This window comes from Lycium ferocissimum, chromosome 9 (genome assembly GCF_029784015.1).
Source record: "Lycium ferocissimum isolate CSIRO_LF1 chromosome 9, AGI_CSIRO_Lferr_CH_V1, whole genome shotgun sequence".
NCBI lineage: Eukaryota > Viridiplantae > Streptophyta > Magnoliopsida > Solanales > Solanaceae > Lycium > Lycium ferocissimum.
Window position 1 is genome coordinate 56128236 of NC_081350.1, and position 11934 is coordinate 56140169.

Consider the following 11934-nt stretch of genomic DNA (forward strand, 5'->3'; position numbering starts at 1 on the left):
AAATACCCCTAAAATATAAAATAATTACCCGTCTCATGCCCCTCCCAAAGTAATTTCGCTTCTGCCCCAGCCGACCGAAAATATTTACGGGACGTAGCACCTCGCCCAACCCCTTCCTTTGTGATACCATAGTATATTTATATATCTTGATGGTATCATGGAGGACTAAGAGCAGAACTAAAGCAGTTCTCCAAGATACCATCTCACTATATTTATATACCACGATGGTAGCATCGTCCTGAGGAGTGTCTCATTAAAGGATTGAAGCAGTCCTCCATGATACCAATATAATGTATGTGAATAAGACAATGATATCATAGAGGTTTTTTTGGGAAAAGTGTGTCTTTTGGAAAACACCATCTTAGTATATTTATATATCATTATGGTATCATGGAGAACTAAGAAAAGGCTAAAGTAGTCTTCCATGATAGGCTAGGGGTGGCAATTGGGCGGGTTGGGTCAAATTTGGGCGGGTCAAAACGGGTCAAAGCAACATATGGGTCAAGACCCAACCCGCCCAAAATTTGTTTGGGTCAAAATGGGTCAAATAACGGGTCATAACCTAACCCGCCCAACTTGACCCTTTTTTCCTCCTTTGTTTCTTTCTCTTTAACTTCGAATTCATACCCTATCAACACAACAATATATCAAATGATTTATTCAAATTCTTTGTAACAATTTACTTGCATCATAACTCACAAAATGCCTCAACAAAATTCAACTCATTTCATACATTTTCATTACATTAAAAATCGAAGGTTTTTCCTCCAAAACTTAAAATAGAATTACATAATTGCTAATTCTTCAATGTCTTTTCCTTTAGGATAAAACTTAAAATAAAATTACATAATTGCTAATTCTTCAATGTCTTTAGTTCAAGTGCCTCTTTCCATGTCTCCTGCAACACTTTCTCAGTTCTTCTAGATTTGCAAATCGACAAATAACTCTCAGCTGAAACTTTAGAAAAACTCGACAATACAAATCTGCAGAAAATAAACAAGAATATTTAAATAAACATGCCTCAACAGTAAGAAGAAAAGGAATCATAGAATTCTCTCTTATTCTCACTCTTTCTGTGGCTAATCCCGAAAATAGTGCAGAACAAAGACACAAGAAGATGGCAAGCAACAGTGTCTCTGTTTTGGTTTACCTATGCCATAATAGTTATCAGCACCTAGCGACAATCTTCTCCACATCAATTTCAATATCGTCTTCGTCAGAATCATCAGCCACTAAAAATAGATTAAAAAAAAATTGATAACTATAAAGAAAGAGTAAGAAAAAAAATTGACATAATATATATCAATAAGAATAAATTTTACCTCCATGTCCGTAGAGCCAATCCTGAGCACACAACTTAGCTTCTGCATTTTCTGGTAAGATTGAACTTTCATATTTCCCAATTACTCGTCCTTCAATACTGAATGTTGATTCAGACGCAACAGTACTAATAGGTATACTTAAAACATCTCGTGCCATCATTGATAGCTCAGGGTATCTAATCATGTTATCTTTCCAAAATTTAAGTACATCTAGATTTTCATTTCCCTTTCGGACAAGTATAGGCTCTTCCAAATATAACTCTAATTGTGTTTTCTCCAAATTAGATTCTGACTGACTCTCAAACAAGTCATACTCATCCATTACATCTCACTTCACTATCACATCCATCAACAGTCTTTCCACCAATGCGCTATTAGCTGCTGGAGATTTCACATACTCCTTAAATAATCGATGCAAATTATCTTCAACAACCTTCACTTTTTCGTTACAAGTCAAAAAATCAAGCTTTGAAAAGCAAAATTTCACAAACTTTAACTTGTATCGAGGATCAAGAAGGACTGCCAAAGATAAAACTGGAGTATAATCTTCCCAATACTTTGAAAATTTCTTTTCCATTTCCTCCGCCATTTCCCTGATATCAGAGTATTGACTGTTTTTCACTTCTATTATCAACAAATGAATTTCCCACACTTTCTGAAAAAATAAATTGGCCGTCGGATATTGCCTTCCCGAGAATAAAGTAGTGATTTCATCAAAAGGTTTTAGGAAGTTGGCAATTGTTTCTGCCTTATACCAATCCATTTCTGAAGGACAACACTTAAAATTCACATCAAGTAATTTAAAGTCAAAAAAGGCCTGACGATAAGGAATCACACTCTCAAGCATAAGAAAAGTAGAGTTCCATCTCGTAGGCACATCTTGACGCACTTTCCCGGTAAACTTCAATCTAAGATTCTTGATAAAATCCACCAACTCTATTATCCTCGACTCAGAACCTGTGACATATTTAATACTTTCTCTTATGTTAAATATGGAAGCCTCTATTGATTTTAGACTCGCTTTCACAATCATATTTAAAATATGATTTGCACGACGAATATGGAGAAAGTCCTCATCACATACCAAAGAATCCATCAAGTTTGAGTGCTCCTTCAAACTATCCACAATTTTCTCATTGTAACTTGCATTATCTAAGGTTATCAGAAATATTTTCTTCTCGATTCCTCACTCCTTCAAAAAGTTAATCAATATTGGCCCCAAAACTTGACCAAAGATGCGGAGGAGGCACATGACGGAATATCAGAATCCTCTTCTGTAAAATCCAATTCAAGTCAACAAAATGAGCCCTAAAAAAAAAGTAACCATTTAAGGTAACTGATGTGCACAAATCAGTAGTCAAACACGCTCTACTAGGAATTTTTGCAATTTCATTATGAACTATTTCTTTTTGCTTCTGATATTTAAAACATCAACCTTTGAAGTATTTCTTGAAATAGTCTTGACAGTAGGATTCCAGAAACTAAGTATCTCTCTTATCCCTTCATATTCCACAAATGCAAAAGGTAAATTATGCGTTACTGTAGCTTTGGCCATCAATTCATGAAACATTTCATTATTCACAACTGGATAACGGCCCAATTCTGACAAATGGCTATGGCGTTTAGCTCGATGACGCTTTAAATTTGAAGTTCCAGCCGTAGAATCGGCCAAATATACCTGACCACATTCTTTACATTTTGCCCTCAACTACTATCAGGATTAGTGTCAAGTGGTAACTTCCAAAAGTGATCCCATACCTTAGAAGTCTTCCTACATACACTTGTAGAGCTGACTTCAATCGACTCTTCGACTTCATCTATATGTTCCATCAATTCCGAGGATTGCTGATATACAAGACAATCAAAACAATTATGAGCAAAGGACAATTCCAAGAGAATAAAAAGAGAAATAGCAATTCATAATCAGAACCAGAAATCAAAAATTAAAAATATATATAATCATGAAAAACGGGAAAAGGAAAGGATCACTGACTCACTGCTATAAAATTCAGCAACTCTAATGGCCAACCCCAGAATTTGGACAAAGAACATACTGGACGCAAAGAAAAGAAAGGAAAAACTCAAAGTATATTCGAAATGAAAATAAAAAAAGCAGAAAAATAAGAGATAACGTTTGAATTTTCAGATTATTTTAGCAAGAAACAAAAACCCATATCAGAAAAATCATTCATATATATGATTATTAAGTTGAATGAAAATTGTTTTACTAACAAATCTTATCAATTACATAACAATAAATGTTTTCTCTAACAACACAATAAAATCATATCTTTTTTAATGAAAATGGTTGTGATTTCTAGTGAAGTTGGCTGGAAAATGGCAAGAATAGTATTGTATGAAAAAAGTGAAAGTTCAGTTATTTGTGGTTAGTAAAAACAAGTTTGATTATTTAATGCAATTATACTACGAGTTGAGTGATCTTCTGCAAAACACCCAAACTTCACCATACGCACAAAATCACATATGAATCCAAGCATGAAAACTTCACCATAGGACAATCATATGAATATAACAATTGTTCATACAATTAGATGAAAAAAATAAATGCAGGTGGTGCTAATTAGGCAAACAAGAAAAATATTTAGAAAAACTCACCAGCAGTGAAGAAAAAGTTGATAGAAAAATAGAAATTGGCTTGCTGCAGTGAAGAGAGAGTTAAATCCGTATGTTTTTAACTTAGTTGGGCTGCGTTGGATGTCAACCCGCTGGGTTACACCTATTAAACCCATTTTTTACCCAATCTCCAACGGGGCTTTTTGGGTTTAACCCAATATAACCCAGATTCTATTTTATTATTAACCCAGCCCATTCAAATCTAAGTGGGTTGGGCGGGTTGGGCCTACTTTTGCCAGTCCTACATGATACTATCTCAGTATATTTATATACCATGTTGATATCATAATTGGGGGCATCTCGGGTAAATACTTTTGATTTTTTCTGGGGGTACGAAAGTAATGGAGGTATGGGCAGGTAATTAATTTGATTTAAGAGGGGCACGCGCGTTCCAGTCCATTTGAAGGTCCAACCGTGCAATTACTTCCATTTGAAGGGAAAAATTAAACAAAATACTTTTTTTTTTTGCGCTAAATGACCTTAAAGGCACTGGTCTTTAATTTTTGTCTCTCAAATTGTTGGTCTTTAATTGCCTTTGGCCTAAAAACTCATGGGTTCCGGGTTCGAATCCCGCTTAGTCAAAAATTTTAAAAAAAATTAAAATTAAGATTTTTTTGGACTGAGCCAGGATTCTAACACAGAATCTTAGGGTATTAGGTGAAGGACAAAAATTAAAAATCAATGCCTTTGAAGGAAATCGTGCAAATGATCCCACAAAAATAGGCCAAAATTGCAAATAGCCCAACAGCCAGGTATGTCAAAAGCCCACTCAAATACAATAGAATAAACCTAGCCCAACAGTAGCCCATAAACTTCTTTTAACTCTTAAAACCCTAATAACTCCCATTCTTCTCCTTATTTCATTTCTTCCTCTTATCCCTTTGTTGGAGAGAAAAAGAGAGAGCGGCTCCATGGGTAGGGTGATAAGAGCACAACGTAAAGGAGCAGGCTCTGTTTTCAAATCTCACACTCACCACCGTAAAGGTGCTGCCAAATTCCGTTCACTTGATTTTGGTGAACGTAATGGTTACCTCAAAGGTGTTGTTACTGAAATCATACATGATCCAGGTATACACTTTTGCTCAAACGCTCTATTTTCTGTTAAAGAAAGCTCATTAAATTTAATCTAGTTCTGAGAGTCAAATTTCTTTATTTTGACTTTAAATTCGGACATACAATTATTTACTTATTTAGAAACTACCTAAGTAGTTTTTGCTCAAACCGTGTATTTGTGTTGAGAAAGTTCATTAACTATGTACCCGCTCTCTGTCCCGATTTATGTGATACAGTTTGTATTTCAAGAGACAAATTTCTTTATTTCACTCTTAGCTAGAAATTATGTCATTTTGCTTAGCGCGTCTTTTTTTTTTTTAAATACAATGTTGATACTAATTTGTCATTAGTTATGGAAATCATATATGATCCAAGTAGGCCAAGATACGGTTCGACTGAACCCATTAGCGTTTTTGCTCAAACAGTGTATGTGTGTTACAAGAAAGTTCGTTAAATATGTATAAATTTTAAATTTAGAACCCCTTTTGCTCAAACAGTGTAGTTTTGTTGGGAAAATTCATTAAATATGTAAAAAAAATTAAATTTAGAACCCCTTTTGCTCAAATGTATTTGTGTTAAGAAAGTTCATTAAAAATGTACTCCCTCAGTCTCAATTTTTGTGATATAGTTCGGATTTCGAGAGTAAAAATTGTATATTTCACTGGTAGCTTAAAACTTGTATATTTCACTCGTAGCTAGAAATTATGTCATTTTGTTTTGCGCTTCAAATTGGACATAATCTTTGATCTTTAGAAACCATTAAGTTAAAATCGTCATTCTAAAATGTAGAACCCATAAAGTTAAAATCTTTGAAATCTGTCATTCTAAAATTTAGAACCCATAAAGTTAAAATCCTATCTCTGTCTCTATGCAGGTAGGGGTGCACCTTTAGCCCGTATGACATTTCGTCATCCGTTCCGTTACAAGCATCAGAAGGAGTTGTTCGTTGCTGCAGAAGGGATGTACACTGGTCAGTTCATTTACTGTGGGAAGAAAGCTAATCTCATGGTTGGTAATGTGTTAGCATTGAGATCTATCCCTGAAGGAGCTGTTGTTTGTAATGTGGAGCATAAAGTTGGTGACCGTGGTGTTTTTGCTAGATCCTCTGGTGATTATGCTATTGTTATCAGTCACAACCCTGATAACGGAACAACTAGGTATGTTTTTCAGTTTTCGTTTATAGAAACTTGATGGATTTTTAGTCATTGGTAAATTTTTATTTGTGTTTTGGTTTATTGGAACCGTAGAAATGGATTTTTTGTTGCAATTAATTAAATAGTCAGAGTAAATATAGTAAATTAACTACTGGAATGTATAATTTTTGGATTGATTTAGTATTGGAATGAATTGGTTTGAATATAGTGGAACGGTTAAAGGAATTTAACTACTAGAATTCAAGCGTAGTTGATATGATATGTTAGTTTTGGATTGATGGGCACCTGGCTTTTGGTGAAAGACTTTCAGGGGTTTGGTGATTGATACTTTTTGACTGAGCCTAACAGCTCGAGACAATGATCAATGTGCTTGGAAAGCTTTAATATGCTTTCATTTTAATTAACTTGACTGGTAAAGTTTGTTAGTTTTCAATCAATTGTCTTATTTAATGCAGCATTGTTCTTTTTTTATGTGGATCCATAGATTCTTTTTGTGAACTACAATTGGAAATGTGTGCCTTTGCATCTGGTGAAGCGGAGTAACTGTTAATTTAGCATCTCACCTAACAGATGAAGCTTAGCTGTTTACAGTTATTATCTTATGTTATGGTTAGACGTAGGAAATTCATGTTAATGATGTTGCTGATAATTCTTTTGATTAACACAAGAAGAATATAACCGAGGGTGTGTTTGGTAAAGGAAAATGTTTTCTTGGAAAACAAGTGACGTTCTTACTTATTTTCTAGTGCTTTGTAAGCAAAAATATTGTCGCTAGAGCATTTATACGTAATCTAGCAAAACACTATGGGGTGGGACTGGGGGTGGCGGGGGTGGGGTGAGATGGGGTGGGGGTTCGGGGTGTTGAGTGGGTGAGGAGGAGACAATGACTTTGAAATGCCACTTATGGAACTTGTTTTCCCTTTCATCATTTCTAAAGAACTTATTTTCCTAGAGAACATGTTTTCCTACATTATTTGACCAACCAAACATGGGGCATTTCCTCCATAACCAAACACTCTCAGAATCTGTTTCTTTTGAAGTGGTGAAGAAAGTCTATTCTAAACTTGTTTGGATAGACTGAAATGCGTACTTGTTTTTCCAAAATACATTGATAATTACACTCTTTATTGGTGACTGCTTGCATTACACACAGAAACTCATCTTAGATTAATATGGTTGCTTCATTGACAGTTGATGAGTGTTCGTAAATTAGTAGTCTGTTATGATGTCACATTGTCATTAGTTTACCAAGTCTACGGAGATGATTTTTGAAGTTTGCTCTATTCAATTTTACTTTATATTCAGGATTAAGCTTCCATCTGGATCCAAGAAGATTGTGCCCAGTGGGTGTAGAGCCATGATTGGGCAGGTTGCTGGTGGAGGAAGAACTGAGAAGCCAATGCTTAAAGCTGGTAACGCATACCACAAGTACCGGGTAAAGAGGAACTGCTGGCCAAAGGTTCGTGGTGTTGCTATGAATCCCGTGGAGCATCCTCATGGTGGTGGTAACCATCAACATATTGGTCATGCCAGTACTGTCCGTCGTGATGCACCACCTGGGCAAAAGGTTGGTCTTATTGCTGCAAGGAGGACTGGTCGTCTTCGTGGTCAAGCTGCTGCTACTGCTGCCAAAGCTGACAAATAATTAAGTTTGTTACTGTTTTCCTTCTTGTTGTGTTCGGATTTTGAGTATTCAGCTACAGCTGTTGTCATACTAAGTTTTGATTCGGATGTTATTTAGAAGTTTTATTTGTTTAGGGATCCTCGCTTAGACAAATTTGCCATTTATTAATGTGTTTAGCTTGGCGCTCATTATGTTTCCCTTTTCTGCACTGGTTCGATTCCTTATAATGTTCCTATGGTGCACCAATTCTAAAGTTGGGTTTCTTTAAATATTCGAAGCCCATATATTCACTTTTGGAGTTCATAGCCGTGGTTTGCTAGCTGTTGGTATCAAGCTTAGTTTTGAGGAATTTACCATGATAAAAAATAGATTAGTTTTGAGGAATGGTGGTACTCTTTGTTCAAATGCTTGTCTACTATTCACGCTATACTCAGCATGGAAGTCAGAGTAGGGTTTCAATCAAGCCTGAGAATTTTTGGGCTGCTGTATTTGTGTATTTTAGAAGTGTAAATGAAACGCTTCTTTAGTTTAAGTTATTAATTTCTACTTTGATAAGTAATTTTCGTTATGTTCTGGGTAGGATCTCCGAGTCGCACATTTTCACAAAATTTGATGAAATGTTACAGGCATGCTCTTTGTAATGGTATATTTTAATTGCATATGTGAAGTGATATATTTGAAAATTACAAGAATAACGGAATATGTTTTCATCTTGACAAAGTTCAAGCTAAATACTATAAGACGGAGAGTCAATTAACTTTAGAAGGGGCGCTAAATTGGCCAAGAGAATTGGGAAAAGCTCTTTCACCAAATTCTAGTTACTTCAATAAATATTTAATGAATGATGGCGCTGTCAAGATTTTCTTTAAGACCAGATGGCTGCGCAGCCCACACTTTGAATTATAGTGTATGTGTGTATATGCCAGTGTTTGGATAAATATAATATATATATATTTTATATCGATAATAAACATATATAAGTTTATATATGTTTTATATATATATATATATATATATATATATATAATATGTTCAAAACATGATTAATATAATATTGAAGTTTGTTCATATGTAAAACTTTATTATATTTGTGTTAATGAATACAAAGTCGGCAAAAATTTATTAATATTTTTTAAAAAGAAAAGATTGTTTAAAAGGAAACTATTTTCTCTTTTGAGATAAAACAATAGCAATATTTAAGCATCAATTGATACTTTTAATTTTAATTCGATTAATTTAAAAGTGTAAAATACTTATTATTTTTTATAAATTTTGATTTGGATAATTCTAATTCAAATTATTAAATTAATTATACATGTTTAAAACGAAACAACGTAGAAATTGATTTTCTATTTAAACGAAGAAATACTATTTTTTAATTTTTGGTAAATATTCTCGGTTTAGGTCATTTTACTTGTCATGTTATCTTTTGCATAGTTTTTTGAGGAAACATGAATTAGAATTATAATTTGACTAATTTACCTTATTCATTATTTGATCTCTATTTGATATTAATCTCTTTTCGCATTTATTAGAGTAAGAATAAAAATGAAAAAGTAATTAAATTCTATGTTATTTTAAAATATAAATATTTTAAGTATATTTATTTTGGTAAACATAACAAATAAATGACATGGCGGAATAGCAAATACAAAGAATTAAATATACTTAGATTAGATCTCAATATATGAAAAGAAAAGAAATTGTATGTATTTGCCTACTTAACCTTTTTTAAGAAAAATAATAATATGGGGTTCATGTTTTTTGTTGTGCAATAATTTCATTTACTCCCACTAATGGGTTGATTCGCATGTGGCAATAAATGCACAATTATTGACTTGATGGGGATACTTTGGGAATTACATGAATATTGTTTGATTTTTTAATATATGGGGTGCACGTTTTTTTTTTTTTTTTTTGACATTGCTTGTTTTATTAATATGGGGTCCACTTTTATTTTCATGAGTTTGGAGAGGGTGGGGTCCATTTTTTCCTAATATTGCTTGGCGTTTTTAGTATGGGGTCCACTTTTTTTTTTTTTTAAGAGTGACTGACGACGAAGCATGGGTAAACCGATGCTTCTATATAGTAGAAAAATAGAAATATAATAAAGTATTTCTATCTACTTTTTAGAAGAGTTGGTAATATAAAGTATAAAATGTCATTTGCCCTTAAATAAAAAAGTGGGTAGGACCACAAAGATTTTTTTTGCCGTTAAATAAAAAAGTGAGACCAAAGGACAGACGACGATCTTGCTTATAAACCGGTTTTTCTATATAGTAGTAAAGTAATATATATATATATATATATATATATATATATTTCTAAAAAATATTACTCATACACCAGTACAAGCTTATAAAACTGAAACTAGAATCAGACATAAGAAGATCTCTACTCCACAAATAAACTCGCAAAAAAGAACAGAGTTGTTGTAAGGATCACAAGACAACAATACATGCTCGTAAAAGCAAAAGAGAAATAAATAATTTAATTCTAGAAGAAGAAGAAATACTAGACGACGATAATCTAATAGAAAAAAATTATACTTTAATAGACATAGAAACAGAATTATATAATTTTAAAACAGGGATAGAAAGGATAGGAGTAATAAAAAATCAAAAAGATTTAGATAATATAATAAGAATACTAGATGAGATAGAAATTATAGGTGAAAAACCTTTAAAACATTGGAAAAATAACAAAATTGTATGTAAATTAGACATAATAAATCCAATATATAATTAAAACAAATTTCATTAAAAGCAACTAACCAAGATATAGAAGACTTTAGAATACAAATAAAAGAATTATTAGAATTAGGAGTAATAAGAAGATCTACTTCTAAACATAGATCCGCATTTATGGTAAGAAATCATAGTGAGATAGTAAGAGGAAAAGCTAGGATAGTAATAAATTACAAAAGACTTAATGATAACACCAAAACGTATGGATATAAGTTACTGCATTAAAAATGTAACTAATAAATAGAATACAAAGTAAAAAGATTTTTAGTAAATTTGATTAAAAATGATATAGAGACAGAATGGCATAAAAGTATAGAATGGATCGCATTTACCTCGCTCAAGGACATTTCGAATGGTCGTAATGCGATTGGATTAAAGATAAGTTCCCACCAATTTTTCAAAGAAAATGGATAGTATATTTGAGACTATAAAAGATTTGTCCAAGATATGTAGATGATATATTAGTATTTAGTAAAGACATGAAAGAACATTTAGGACACCTCCACAGATGATTAGATTACTTGTAGAAAATGGAATAATAATTAGCAAGAAAAAGATGGAATTATGTAAAAAACATATAAACTTTTTAGGAGTAGTACTAGGAGATGGAAAAATAAAATTGCAACCTCATATAGCTAAAAAGGCCTTAGAAATGCCAGATAAGTTAGATAATGTTAAAGAATTACAAAAATTCTTAGGAATAGTAAATTATGCTAGAAGTTTTATAAAAGACTTAGGAAAAATAGCAGGACCATTGTATTCAAAAACGGGATCAAATGGTCAAAAACACTTTAATACCGAAGATATTAAATTAGTACAAAAAATTAAAGAAAAAATAAAGAATATTCCAGACTTAAATATGCCCCTAGAAACAGACTATTTAATTATAGAAACAGATGGAAGTTTCGAAGGATGGGGAGCCGTACAAGACGAAGACTACCAAAGACACTAACGCAAGGAGCTACTTCTACCCAGAAAAGCATACTTGCAAAAAAAAAAAAAAAATGACAACATAGAAAGTGTAGTTAAAGAGACTTTGGAAAAAATTTTCCAAACAAAAGTAACAAGACAAGCATATAATCAAGAACCCTAGTCCAGAATTATTCCAAGTCCAAGGATGTCACCACCCATAGTTCAAGAAGGAGATATGGTAAATTTTCAAAATAGTGCATTTCAAGATTCACAAGACCCAAACGACTACGATTCGGGAATGAGTTTTGATTCTATTGCACTACATAATTTAGACACGTAAAAAATAATAAAAAAAAAAAATATATATATATATATATATATATATATATATATATATATATTTAAAAATATATATATACATGTGTGTGTGTGTGTGTGTGTGTATGTGTGAAAAGTAAAATAACTTAAAAAAGTATTAAAAAATAGTC

General features: G+C 32.6%; 3 protein-coding genes across 4 annotated transcripts; 1 reads left to right on the forward strand and 2 right to left on the reverse strand.

The window, feature by feature from the left end:
• Nucleotides 1–705: 705 nt before the first annotated feature.
• On the reverse strand, nt 706–3127 carry LOC132031338 (zinc finger BED domain-containing protein DAYSLEEPER-like). Of its 2 annotated transcripts, XM_059421257.1 has the most exons (4): nt 3001–3127; nt 2407–2596; nt 1323–1977; nt 706–983 (listed from the first exon to the last, which is right to left on the reverse strand). In XM_059421257.1, the coding sequence occupies exons 3-4, from the start codon at nt 1642–1644 to the stop codon at nt 871–873; spliced, it is 435 nt and encodes a 144-aa protein (XP_059277240.1). In that variant the 5' UTR covers nt 1645–1977; nt 2407–2596; nt 3001–3127; the 3' UTR covers nt 706–870. The 2 variants fall into 2 exon arrangements, 1 of the variants encoding a protein (XP_059277240.1); XR_009408242.1 differs by lacking the exons at nt 2407–2596; nt 3001–3127 and having other exon boundaries at nt 1323–2398.
• On the reverse strand, nt 2606–3198 carry LOC132031339 (uncharacterized). Its single transcript, XM_059421259.1, has 2 exons — nt 3081–3198; nt 2606–3000 (listed from the first exon to the last, which is right to left on the reverse strand). Exons 1-2 carry the CDS (start codon nt 3150–3152, stop codon nt 2722–2724), a joined length of 351 nt encoding a protein of 116 aa, XP_059277242.1. The 5' UTR covers nt 3153–3198; the 3' UTR covers nt 2606–2721.
• Nucleotides 3199–4827: 1629 nt separating this feature from the next.
• Nucleotides 4828–7975, forward strand: LOC132031340 (large ribosomal subunit protein uL2-like). The gene is made up of 3 exons (XM_059421260.1): nt 4828–5024; nt 5884–6166; nt 7469–7975. Exons 1-3 carry the CDS (start codon nt 4868–4870, stop codon nt 7806–7808), a joined length of 780 nt encoding a protein of 259 aa, XP_059277243.1. The 5' UTR covers nt 4828–4867; the 3' UTR covers nt 7809–7975.
• The last annotated feature ends 3959 nt before the right edge of the window (nt 7976–11934 follow it).